The 11,812-nt window shown below is 49.7% G+C and overlaps 1 protein-coding gene and 1 non-coding gene across 3 annotated transcripts; both read left to right on the forward strand.

Moving 5' to 3' along the window:
* The first annotated feature begins 1,527 nt into the window (after window positions 1-1,527).
* On the forward strand, window positions 1,528-9,085 carry LGALS3 (galectin 3). 2 transcript variants are annotated; one of them, XM_056851375.1, is made up of 5 exons: window positions 1,528-1,554; window positions 2,962-3,333; window positions 4,467-4,555; window positions 7,198-7,366; window positions 8,930-9,085. In XM_056851375.1, the coding sequence occupies exons 1-5, from the start codon at window positions 1,537-1,539 to the stop codon at window positions 9,083-9,085; spliced, it is 804 nt and encodes a 267-aa protein (XP_056707353.1). In that variant the 5' UTR covers window positions 1,528-1,536. The 2 variants fall into 2 exon arrangements, with proteins under 2 accessions (XP_056707353.1, XP_056707354.1); XM_056851376.1 differs by having other exon boundaries at window positions 2,962-3,315.
* LOC130479833 (U4 spliceosomal RNA) lies at window positions 3,635-3,775 on the forward strand. Its single transcript, XR_008933383.1, has one exon. It is a non-coding gene; the product is annotated as a U4 spliceosomal RNA (small nuclear RNA).
* Window positions 9,086-11,812: the final 2,727 nt, after the last annotated feature.

Genomic DNA, 11,812 nt, shown 5'->3' on the forward strand with positions numbered 1-11,812 from the left:
GGCCCTGCGCTTTGTGAAAAAGGGCGTTGGGGCGATTCCTCTGAATGCGAAGGGCGTGCTGTTTGCATGCGGGCGCCTTTCGAGCTTTCGCTGTGGTTTTGGCTCAGGCCCGGCCGCCAGGCCCGCGCCGCCCGAATGAATTCTTTTGATAGGAAACCATTCTGTGTGCGCGCGTGTGAGCGAAGAGAGAAAACTGCGTATGTTCTTGGATGCTTTCCTTAGTGTTGACTCATCCTGGAATGAACTTACGAAACACGCAGAAGAACATTGATCGGCAGCCCATTTGAACTACTGCCTGAAATGGGCTGCAGCTTGAGTTGCCAATAGGGTTGCCAGGTGCCCCCGGGCCACTGGTGGGGTATGGGGGGGTAGGGTTGCCAGATCCAAGTTGGGAATCTCCTGGAGATTTGGGGGTGGAGCCTGGGGAGGGCAGGGTCCCCACTGGGGTAGAGTCCACCCTCCAAGGCATCCATTTGCTCCAGAGAAACGGATCTCTGTAGTCGGGAGAGGAGCTGTCAGTCCAAGGGATCCCCCATGTCTCGGGTTGCCAACCTCCAGGTGGTAGCTGGAGATCTCCTGCTATTACAACTGATCTCCCGCCGATGGGGATCAGTTCACCTGGAGAAAATAGCTGGTTTGGCCATTGGGCTCTATGGCATCGAAGTCCCTCCCCTCCCCAAAACCCACCCTCTTCAGGCTCTGCCCCAAAAACCTCCCGCCGGTGGCAAAGAGGGACCTGGCAACCCTACTCCAGGTCCCACCCAGAGGCTGGCACCCCTACTTGCCAACTCTGGGTTGGGAAATACCTGGAGATTTGAGGGTGGAGTAGGGTTGCCAGCATGATGTAGTGGTTAAGTGTGGTGGACTTTAATCTGGAGAACCAGGTTTGATTCCCCACTCCTCCACATGAGTGGTGGACTCTAATGTGTTGAACCGGGTTGCTTTCCCCGCTCCTCCACATGAAACCTACCTTGGGCCAGTCACAGTTCTCTCCGAAATTAACAACTACCTCCCCCCCACACACCCCCAGTGACCCCTACTCCATGCCCAGAAGATGGGCAAGGTGTCCTCCCTCTCATCATCTGCTTAAAGTCATAGAATCAGCATTGCTGACAGATGGCCATCTAGCCTCTGCCTCCAGGGAAGGAGAGCTCACCACCTCCCGAGGAAGCCTGTTGCACTGAGGAACCGATTTTCCAACTGCATTGTCTCTCTCTCTACTGTCAAGCTTTTTGGGGCAGGAATTTTCCTCTCCCGTGCTGTTGGGGTGTTGAGCATGTTGGTGATTAGGGATGCCAACCTCCAGGTGGGGCCTGGAGTTCTCCTGGGAAGCTTACAACAAACTGGGGAAGTGGATGAATTCCCACTTAGTTCCTCAGCTGAATGGAGATTTGAACCCATGTCCCCAACTCAAGGCTCTTCCCACCACCCTGCACTACCTTTGCGGCTTGATTTGTGTTTTTAGCGAGATCTTTGTTTGGCCTGTGGGATCTAAGGCAACTGATCTGTTCCTGTTTTCTGTTTGTTTTCAGGAAGATGTCTGACGGATTTTCGGTAAGTATCTGTTACTTAAGCCCAGTGGCCCTTGGGATGCTGAATGTGTTTTATTTTTATTTTTTTACATTTTAAATATTTATGTATTTACTTATTTGTTTTTCAATTTTCTATTCCATCTCTCTGGCAGCAAATGCGGCTCGAGGCGCCTAACCGTGTAGAATAACATGACTTAAACCAGTTAAATACCATAGAACAGCTAACAGCAATATGTGTATGTGTTAAGTGCCGTCAAGTCGCATGGCTACCCAATGAATGAAAGTCCTCCAGAATGTCCTATCTTTGACAGCCTTGCTCAGATCTTGCAAACTGAAGGCCGTGGCTTCCTTTATTGAGTCAATCCATCTCTTGTTGGGTCTGCCTCTTTTCCTGCTGCCCTCAACTTTTCCTAGCATGACTGTCTTTTCCAGTGACTCTTGTCGTCTCATGACGTGACCAAAATACGACAGCCGCAGTTTAGTCATTTTAGCTTCTAGGGTCATTTCAGGCTTGATTTGATCTAGAACCCACTGATTTGGTTTTTTGGGCGGTCCAGGGTATCCGTCACACTCTCCTCCAACACCACATTTCAAAGGAATCTATTTTCTTCCTATCAGCTCTCTTCACTGTCCAGCTTTCACACCCATACATAGTAATAGGGAATACGCTGGCATGAATTAATCTAGTCTTGGTGGCCAGTGACACATCCTTACACTTCAAAATCTTTTCCATAGCAAAATAGAATAACGTAATTTTAAACCATTATAAATAAACGACAGGTGAGATTTTTCTTTTGAGGGGGAGAGGGAACCGTATTGTCTGTCCGGGCGTCACCTGAACTGCACATCAGTGGCCATTTATGCAGGGTCGGTTTTGATGCTCGCTCAAAAGCTCCTGTTTTAAATCCGACCTTTAAAAGGCCTGTTCACGGTCCCAATGCAAGAGGAGAAAGTCAAACCAATTCCACCCCCCACACTCACCCGCTCCTTCGTTTGCATAGCCATTAGCAATCGTCGTTTGCATAGCTAACTTACAGCTGTGATTCTGCATGCGTCTTTGAGTGGATGCTTCAAGGCGGGGACAGAGCAAATAAAAACGCCGTGTTAAAGGGGCTCTTAAGAAATGCGAAGCAGGTATGTGCCAGCTTCGCAGTGACTTCTGGAATGATGGTTCAGCGTGAAGAACTAAAAAAATATATGCGGGGCACTTCAGCCTGGAACATATTGATAATTACCAAGCATGAACAGCCAGTGTGTTTTAGAAGCAGCGAAGGGAGCCTTAGGAGAATCCTGAGTTTGTTTCCAGTTGCGCAGAAAACCACCGCTGTTCCACCCTAGGCATTTTGCTACTGATTCAGCTGATGCACATGAGCTCACAGGAAACAAGCGGACATCCGTTGCTTTTTGTCTCTTTTTGTCTCTTACGCAGCTGACCGATGCCCTGTCTGGGTCCAACAACCCGAACCCGAATGCACCATCTGCCCCTTGGGGAAATCAGCCTGGGGGTCAGCCTGGGGGTCAGCCTGGGGGTCAGCCTGGGGCTCCCCCAGGCTACCCTGGGACATTCCCCAGCGCATACCCCGGTGCGCCTGGCGCATACCCTGGTGCGCCTGGAGCATACCCCGGTGCACCTGGCGCATACCCTGGAGCGCCCGGCGCATACCCTGGAGCACCTGGAGCATATCCCGGAGCACCCGGTGCATATTCCGGAGCACCCGGCTCATACCCTGGAGCACCCGGCGCATATCCCGGAGCACCCGGCGCATACCCCGGAGCACCTGGCGCACAGTCTGGATGGCCAGCATTTCCTGCATCCTCTGGAGGGCCGCCCGCACCGCGCTCTGCTGACACCTCATCAGGGACCTTTCCCTCTGACACATCAGGAATGTATCCTGCTCCTGGGCAACCCTCGGGTGGTGGCACAGCTCCTTCGCTGGTGAGAAACCTCCCTCAGTCTCTCAATAATGAGTTAGAGACGCTATGCCAGGTTCCCCAACCTGATGCCCGTGGGACCACCTTGTGGCTCCTTATTCATGCCACGAACGGGGAGCGGCTCATTGCAAGCGGGAAAACCCTCCGGCGGGGCGGGCTTTCCTCTTGGTAGCTTTGCGCATTGGTGGTATCATAGCCAATGAAGTTAATCTGAGGCAGGATTATTGCTAATTGAAAACTTTTCCCAGTACCCCGCCATGATGACTTGAAATGTAGTCGGCATTGGCAATTTTTGAAGGTCTCTACAGAGACTGAATTCCCTCTGTACAAAAAATAGAATAAAATTTCTCTTCTTCGGGTAGGGGCCGTGGCTCGGTAGTAGAGCATCTGCTTGGCATGCAGAAGGTCCCAGGTTCAATCCCCGGCACCTCCATTAAAAGGGACTAGGCAAGTAGGTTATGTGAAAGACCTCTCTGCCTGAGACCCTGGAGAGCCATGGAGAGGGGCCGTGGCTCAGTGGTAGAGCATCTGCTTGGCATGCAGAAGGTCCCAGGTTCAATCCCCGGCATCTCCAGTTAAAGGGACCAGGCAAGTAGGTGATGTGAAAGACCTCTGCCTGAGACCCTGGAGAGCTGCTGCCGGTCAGAGTAGACAATTCTGACTTTGATGGACTGAGGGTCTGATTCAGTAAAAGGCAGCTTCAGGTGTTCAGGTGTAAAGGCTGCAGGCAGTAAGGCAAGATGGAGAAAGGCACTATGGGAGGAGAAAGCAGGAGGAGGAAGCAGCGACCAGCATAGGGGGGGGTTTCCCTCCCCCCGCGAGTTGCTCATGGGTCTGCAATTGTGTAATTTGAATTGTTACTTACATTAAACTAAGTTCTTAGAACAGAAATTATTTTTAATAAGCAAACCAGCAATCAGCGTGTGAGCTGATAGCAGCTGTATGGGTAGAGGCTGCTCTACTTTGCATGTTGAATAAATCAAATCTTCTTTGTTTTTGCAGAAAGTCCCCTACGACTTGCCTCTGCAGGCAGGGCTAGTGCCTCGCTTATTAATAACTATTGCGGGGACGGTGAATTCAAGGCCAAACAGGTAAGGACACAAAAAAGAAAGAAGAGGAAGAGTTGGTTTTTATACCTCAATTTTCTCTACCTTTTAAGGAGTCTCAAAGCGGCTTACAATCCCCTTCCCTTCCTCTCCCCACATCAGACACCTGTGAGGTAGGTGGGGCTGAGAGAGTTCTGAGAGAACTGTGACTAGCCCAAGGTCACCCAGCAGGCTTCATGTGGAGGAGTGGGGGATCAAATCTGGTTCTCCAGATTAGAGTCCGCTGCTCATGTGGAGGAGTGGTGAATCAAAACCGGTTCTCCAGATTAGAGTCCACCGCTCTTAACCACCACGCCACGCTGGCTCTTATCAGGAGCCTTATCAGGTGGTTCCTGTAAGAGGAGAAGGCAATTGCAGTAGGACTAGATGGGGATTTTGGATCATTGCTCAGCTTTCTGTCTGCCGCCCCAGAATAGCTCCTTCCCCATTCCCTTCTTACATTCGAGACGATGGTGGCAAACGGATGCTGGCAGGTGTTGCCACTGAGAGATTGCCCTGGGGAAGTCGAGGAATGAGTTGGAATAACTAGGAACACCCACGGCAGTTATCCAACTCTGTCCCATTCTGCTACCTAATTTTTGTACCTATTGTAAAGGTACATAACAAGGTTGCTGGTCCTTTAACCAGAGTGTTCCTTATAGACAATGTAAGCCATGCCTCCACCTGGTGGCAGTTAATGAAATAACCACACATGTCCCTGTAAAACACTGGTTCCCAACCGGGGGTCCGCGGACCCCTAGGGGTCCGCGAGAACTAAATTAAGATCCGCGAAACAAAGTTATAAACCCATAATACATTAATATTTTCAATTAACAGTTCTCTATTATAAAAATATATATTCAAATATTATTCTAAGTTTAATGTTTAACTAAGTTATGATTAAAGTTTATTTTTAAATTCTCGGAATTTTTATTTTGAACCTTGGGGTCCCTGCACCGAACAAAAAAGTCCTAGTGGTCCCTGGTCAAAAAAAGGTTGGGAACCACTGCTGTAAAACAATTGCATGCCTACTCTTCGTAGTAGGCCAGGAGTGTAGCAAGTTTCATTGCAGACTCAAGTTCTTTTGACTGTCCTAACTTTACTCTGAGGTACATGGTGAAAACTGTAATTCCGTGGTGGGCTAAATAGCTTTAACAGATAATTTCCCACAAAATAGCAGCGTCCAAAGAGGGAGACTTCTAATCAAAGAAGTTTGTAGTACAGCCATGGCTAGGGTTGCCAACCTCCAGGTACTAGCTGGAGATCTCCTGCTGTTACAGCTTGATCTCCAGCCGATAGAGATCAGTTCACCAGGAGAAAATGGCTGCTTTGGCAATTGGACTCTATGGCATTGAAGCCCCTCCCCTCCACAAACCCAGCCCTCCTCAGGCTCCTCCGCCCCAGAAACCTCCCGCTGGTGGCAAAGAGGGACCTGGCGACCTCAGCCTACGGAGATCAGTTCCCCTGGAGAAAATGACAGCTTCAGAGGGCAAACTCTACGGCACACCATCTATTCTAGGTGAAATCCCTCCCCAAATTCTCCTACCCCAAATCACCAGGAATTTCCAAGGATTCAGTTGGTAACCCTATGTGGAAACCTAGCTACTTCTAGGGTTGCCAACCTCCAGGTGGTGGCTGGAGTTCTCCCAGAATTACAGTTGGTCTCCAGGCAACGGAGATCAGTTCCCCTGGAGAAAATGGCTGCTTTGGAGGGTGGACTTTATGGCACTTATTTTATTAAGCATATAGCCCACCCTCCCCAGCAAAAGCCGGGCTCAGGGCAGCTCACACAGTCATATAAATATATATTATTATACCCCACTGAGGTCCCTCCCCTGCCCAAACCTCACCCTCCCCAAATCTCCAGGAATTTCCCAACCCACAGTTGGCAACCCTAGCTCCTTTCCAGGCAGAGCTGCTAGAGTGGGCGGAAGAGCTTCCAGCGCAGAGCTTTTTAGGGTTGCCAACCTCCAGGTACTAGCTGGAGATTTGGGAGGGGTTGTGGCTCAGTAGTAGAGCATCTGCTTGGCATGCAGAAGGTCCCAGGTTCAATCCCCGGCATCTCCAGTTAAAGGGACGAGGCAAGTAGGTGATGTGAAAGACCTCCGCCTGAGACCCTGGAGAGCCATGGAGAGGGGCCGTGGCTCAGTGGTAGAGCATCTACTTGGCATGCAGAAGGTCCAGGTTCAATCCCATCTCCATTTAAAGGGGCTAGGCAAGTAGGTGATTTGAAAGACCTCCGCTTGAGACCCTGGAGAGCCACTGCCAGTCTGAGCAGACAATACTGACTTTGATGGACCCAGGGCCTGAGTCAGTATAAGGCAGCTTCATATGTTCATATGTGATCTGCTATTACAACTGCTCTCCAGCCGACAGAGATCAGTTCCCCTGGAGGAAATGGCCGCTTTGGCCAATTGGGCTCTATGGCATTGAAGCCTCTCCCCAAACCCCGCCCTCCTCAGGCTCTGCCCCAAAAACCTCACGCCGGTGGCGAAGAGGGACCTGGCAACCCCAGGGCTTTTGCCTTGCTTGCGTCACAGTGAAAGGCTACATTGCATAGCGTTTGGGCTTTTTAAAATGTCAAAATGGTGTCCAGCTCTTCCGGTTCATCGGGGTGGTGACGAGAGCCCCCTTGCCTTTCGTTCCAGATTTCAGGTGGACTTGAAGAAAGGGAACGACATCGCCTTACACTTTAACCCCCGCTTCAACGAGGACAACAGGAAAGTCATTGTGTGCAACACCATGCTCCAGAACAACTGGGGGAAGGAAGAGCGCACGGCGCCCCGGTTCCCTTTCGAGGCTGGGAAACCTTTCAAGGTAATTAAAAAAGAAAAGCCCTTCTTTACAAAAAAAATCTTGCCCTGCCTTCAGGGAACTTAAAGTGGCATGCACAGGTCTCCCCCATTTTATCCTCACAACAGCCCTGTGAAGTAGGCCAAGTTGAGTGTACGTGACTGGCCCAAAGTCACCCAGTGAGCTGAGTGGAGATTTCATCCCATTTCTTCCAAATCTTGCTTTGACGCTCGGCCACCTACGCTGCACTTACACATTTCTTGTGGCACACTTGTGTTAGACGATAGTAAGTTATAAAGTAAAGTAATAAGCCGTGCTGGTTTGGAAAAATCAAACCCACCTTTTTTTTTTAAATGCGTAAAACCTCTGCCTTCCTTTTTTAAGTTTGGAAATTTGACCGGTCTAAAAAAAGAGCTGGTAAATGGGTCACCCATATAGTGGTCATTTTTAAAGCATTAAACTAGACTTCCTTGGTGGTCTCCCATCCAAGTACTAACCAGGGTTGACCCTGCTTAGCTTCCGAGATCTGATGAGATCAGGCTAGCCCGGGCCATCCAGGTCAAGGCAAAAGACATATAGAGGTGGGTTGTGTAGCAACCCAGGACTTCCTTGGTGGTCTCCCATCCAAATACTTACCAGGGCTGACCCTGCTTACCGGGCTAGCCTGGGCCATCCAGATCAGGGTTGGGGAATATCTGGATCCAGTCGATTCTAGGGGCACTTTTTTTCTTAGGCGGAATATGCCAGGACCGGCATAACGGAGTCGTAGAGAACCAAAAGTTATTAACTATAACCTTTAACCATTGTGGGTTAAGTGTCTATACCTGTGGGTTGTTCATTGGACAAGTCAACTTTGGTTTTATTCTGGATCAGAAAATAAAACAAAGATATGTGACCTTTAAGTCAGCTTTTAGAGTCTGAGCTGGGAACAGGCCGCTTATTCCTCTTTGGAGACTCCTGCAGTCCTAGCAGTATAACTTTGCGTCCTGCCGGATGTGCCCCTGACTACATTATCTTCCATACATCTTAGCCGCCCCGGGCTCAATACACAAATGTTTTCCCCTGCAGCATCTCCTAGGGTTTCCCCTGGCTTTCCTTCTATCTTTCTCATGCCCACTTTCCTGTGATATTCTGGGAACAGCTGTAGTCAAGCCAGGATGGCAGGCGTTTGCCCTGATTCTGTTTTCATGGTGGCCATTTCCACCCCCCAAACTGGGGGGGGGCATGTTTTAAAATTTCATATCGTCTATCGATATACCATTATAATCCCCTCCTTTCATTAAAAAAAAGTCTCTAGCCACTTTTGTTGTGGAGATATAAGGGGAAAGGCATGTCTCTGCAACAGAAGAGGCTAGAGACTTTTTAAAAGCTGGGAATGAGCAGAACCTACTACGATGGTATATTGATCTATTAAATTGATTTAAAAAAACTGGGCCCAGGGGAGTGGGGAGGGGCACTACTGTGGAAGTGAGGCTGGGCAACTTGCCATGTGGAAGCCCCATAGCTACTGCACTGCCTCAGCAACATGGTAGTCACCTGCACTGCACCACCTTGTGCGTACTTCTTGGTACTCTTTTCCTTTCCCAGATCCAGATCTTGTGCGAAGCCGACCAACTGAAGATCGCTGTCAACGACGCTCACTTGTTGCAGTACAAGCACCGCATAAGAGAGCTGAACCAGATCACCAAGCTGTGCATTGCGGGCGACATCAGCCTGACCAGCGTCACCCCGACCATGATTTAACTTTGGGCCACCCCATAGCTTTGCGCTCGGTCTACGTGTCGAAGCAGAGTTCTTTTTACAAAAGCTTCCAGCCCTGTTAACTTTGTAGGCAAAAATCAAAAATAAACGTGGGCCAAGCCACGCAACAGCAGGCTGCTCTGTTTTTATCATTATTATTTATTAGATTTATATTCCGCCCTTCCCCAAGCAAGGTCGGGCTCCATGGTTATAAGCTGGGAGCTTGCCACCTTCAGTACTTGCATCTGTTTTTTTGAAAGTGGGTTTCTAGTCCTCATCGGCAGTGAAGTTTTAAAAAAGTGAACGCAAGAAACGAGGTTGTACAAATCTAGGGTGAGACCACACTGGGAATACTGTGCACAGTTCTGGTCACCACACCTAAAAAACAGATATTGCAGAGCTTGAGAAGGTGCAGAAAAGAGCAACCAAAATGATCAGGGGACCAGAGCAACTGCCCAATGAGGAGCGGTTAAAACACTTAGGGCTGTGTAGCTTGGAAAGAAGGTAGTTAAGGGGAGACTTGATAGAGGTCTATAAAATTATGCATGGTGTGGAAAGAGTGGACAGGAAGAAGCTTTTCTCCCTCTCATACCAGAATGCAGGGGCATCTGCTGAAGCTGGAAGGCGAGCGATTCAAAACAGATAAAAGGAAGTATTTCCTCACACTACACTTAATTAAATTGTGGGACTCCCTGCCCCAAGATGTGGTGATGGCTGCCAACTTGGAAGACTTTTAAGAGGGGAGCGGACGTGTTCATGGAGGAGAGGGCTATTCATGGCTATTAGTCCAAATGGCTACTAGCCATTATGCATGCCTGTTCTCTCCAGTACCAGAGGAGCATGCCTGTTATATTGGGTGCTGTGGAACACAGGCAGGATGGTGCTGCTGCAGTCGTCTTGTTTGGGGGCTTCCTGGAAGCACCTGGTTGGCCACTGTGTGAACAGACTGCTGGACTTGATGGGCCTTGGTCTGATCCAGCAGGGCCTTGCTTATGAGGAACTCAGCAGCTGGAGACAAAAGGGACTAGCGCCAAACAGGGAATTTCTAGAAGGCTGGGCTATATTGTCATGCAGCGTGTTTGGCCCGCCTGCCAAGAAGGAAACTGGAAAACCGCAAACGGGTTGCAATGGCAGGGTTTAATGTAAGTCACAGAAGCCGGGTTGCTCACCGGCAGGCTGCCTCTGGCTGACATCCAGATGCGCTCGACTGCATGCAGGCTCCGATGATGGAATCTGTGCCTGGAGTAGAAAGGGTACGAGAAACCGGCTGGCAGGGCTCTTGCAGGAAGCGAACATGCAGCCACTTGAGCTAGAATTGCCCGCTTCCATGAAGGGGGTGGTTCCTATGCACCCGGTGAAACTTCCAAGGAGAGCCCCCCCACCCACAAACACTGTTAAGCACCACCTGGCCGCTTCAACCCTTCTCTGCACACCAACAACTTCCACCCATATTCTTACTGAATTTTTTTTAATCGAAGACCTTGCCTCGCTCTTAAAAGGAAGTCCTGACCACTGACACGTGGTTCACTTGCACTTTGCAAGGGCAGGATCGGTTGCTGAAATCTGTGGTTGGGGGGAGGGGTATGGAATAAGGCTGCCAAGGGTCAGGCAGCAGCTTCAAAGTCAGAATCCTAGAGTTGGAAGGGACCACCAGGGTCATCTAGTCCAACCCCCTGCACAATGTGGGGAATTTACAACTACCCTCCCCCCACACACCCAGTGACCCCCACTGCATGCCCAGAAGATGACCAAGATGGGTTCCCTCTCATCATCTGCTTAAGGTTATAGAAAAGTCTGTCTTCGTAGAATCATAATTGGAATGGACCTCAAGGGTCATCTAATGCAGGAAATTCACAACTACCTCCCCCCCACACCCCCAGTGACCCCTTACTCCACAACCCCAGAAGATGGTTAAAAAAACAAACCCTCCAGGATCCCTGGCCAATCTGGCCTGGAGAAAAATTGCTTCCTGACCCCAAAGTGGCGATCGGCATGACCCTGGGCATGTAAGGAAGGGCCACAAAAGCCAAACACTGACACAACCCATCCTGCCCTCCCTCTCATGATCTGCCTAAGTTCACAGAATCAGCGTTGCTGACAGGGCCATCGAGCTTCTGCTTCAGAACCTCCAAAGAAAGTTTTTAAGCTCCTTCTCGCCACAATGGAGGCCAGGAACAGTGAAGCAAGAACTGTGGTTCAAACCCAAGCAATTTGAGACCAAGTGCAAGATGAAATGGAAAAACTGGTTGGATCCAACCTTTTATCTTGCTCTGTTTCCTTTCCATATTACATAGAATCATAGAGTTGGAAGGGACCACCAGGGTAATCTAGTCCAACCCCCTGCACAATGCAGGAAATTCACAACTATGTCCCCCCACACACCCCGTGACCCCTACTCCATGCCCAGAAGATGGCCAAGGTGCCCTCCCTTTTACGATCTGCCTAAGGTCATAGAATCAGCATTGCTGACAGATGGCCATCTAGCCTCTGCTTAAAAACATCCAGGGAAGGAGAGCTCACCACCTCCCAAGGAAGCCTGTTCCACTGAGGAACCGCTCTAACAGCCGTGTAGGTCCCAATCATAGAGGATCTCTTCCCTCCATTTTTCGCCAGCAGCAAAGCTGGGTGGATCTCACCCAAACTAAAACAAAATACACTGTTGCTGTCGGCAAGGGAAGAGGATGGGTAAGGAACTAAAAAAAGAGACACGGCGTCAAAAGGTGAGACTTG

This window comes from Euleptes europaea, chromosome 6, assembly GCF_029931775.1.
Source record: "Euleptes europaea isolate rEulEur1 chromosome 6, rEulEur1.hap1, whole genome shotgun sequence".
NCBI lineage: Eukaryota > Metazoa > Chordata > Lepidosauria > Squamata > Sphaerodactylidae > Euleptes > Euleptes europaea.

What these genes read in the sequence shown, in the direction of transcription:
- LGALS3 (XM_056851375.1), top strand. An exon ending in GTGAATTCAAGGCCAAACAG is followed by an intron (nt 4,556 to 7,197) that starts GTAAGGACACAA and finishes CTTTCGTTCCAG; the next exon opens with ATTTCAGGTGGACTTGAAGA. An exon ending in AGGCTGGGAAACCTTTCAAG is followed by an intron (nt 7,367 to 8,929) that starts GTAATTAAAAAA and finishes TTCCTTTCCCAG; the next exon opens with ATCCAGATCTTGTGCGAAGC.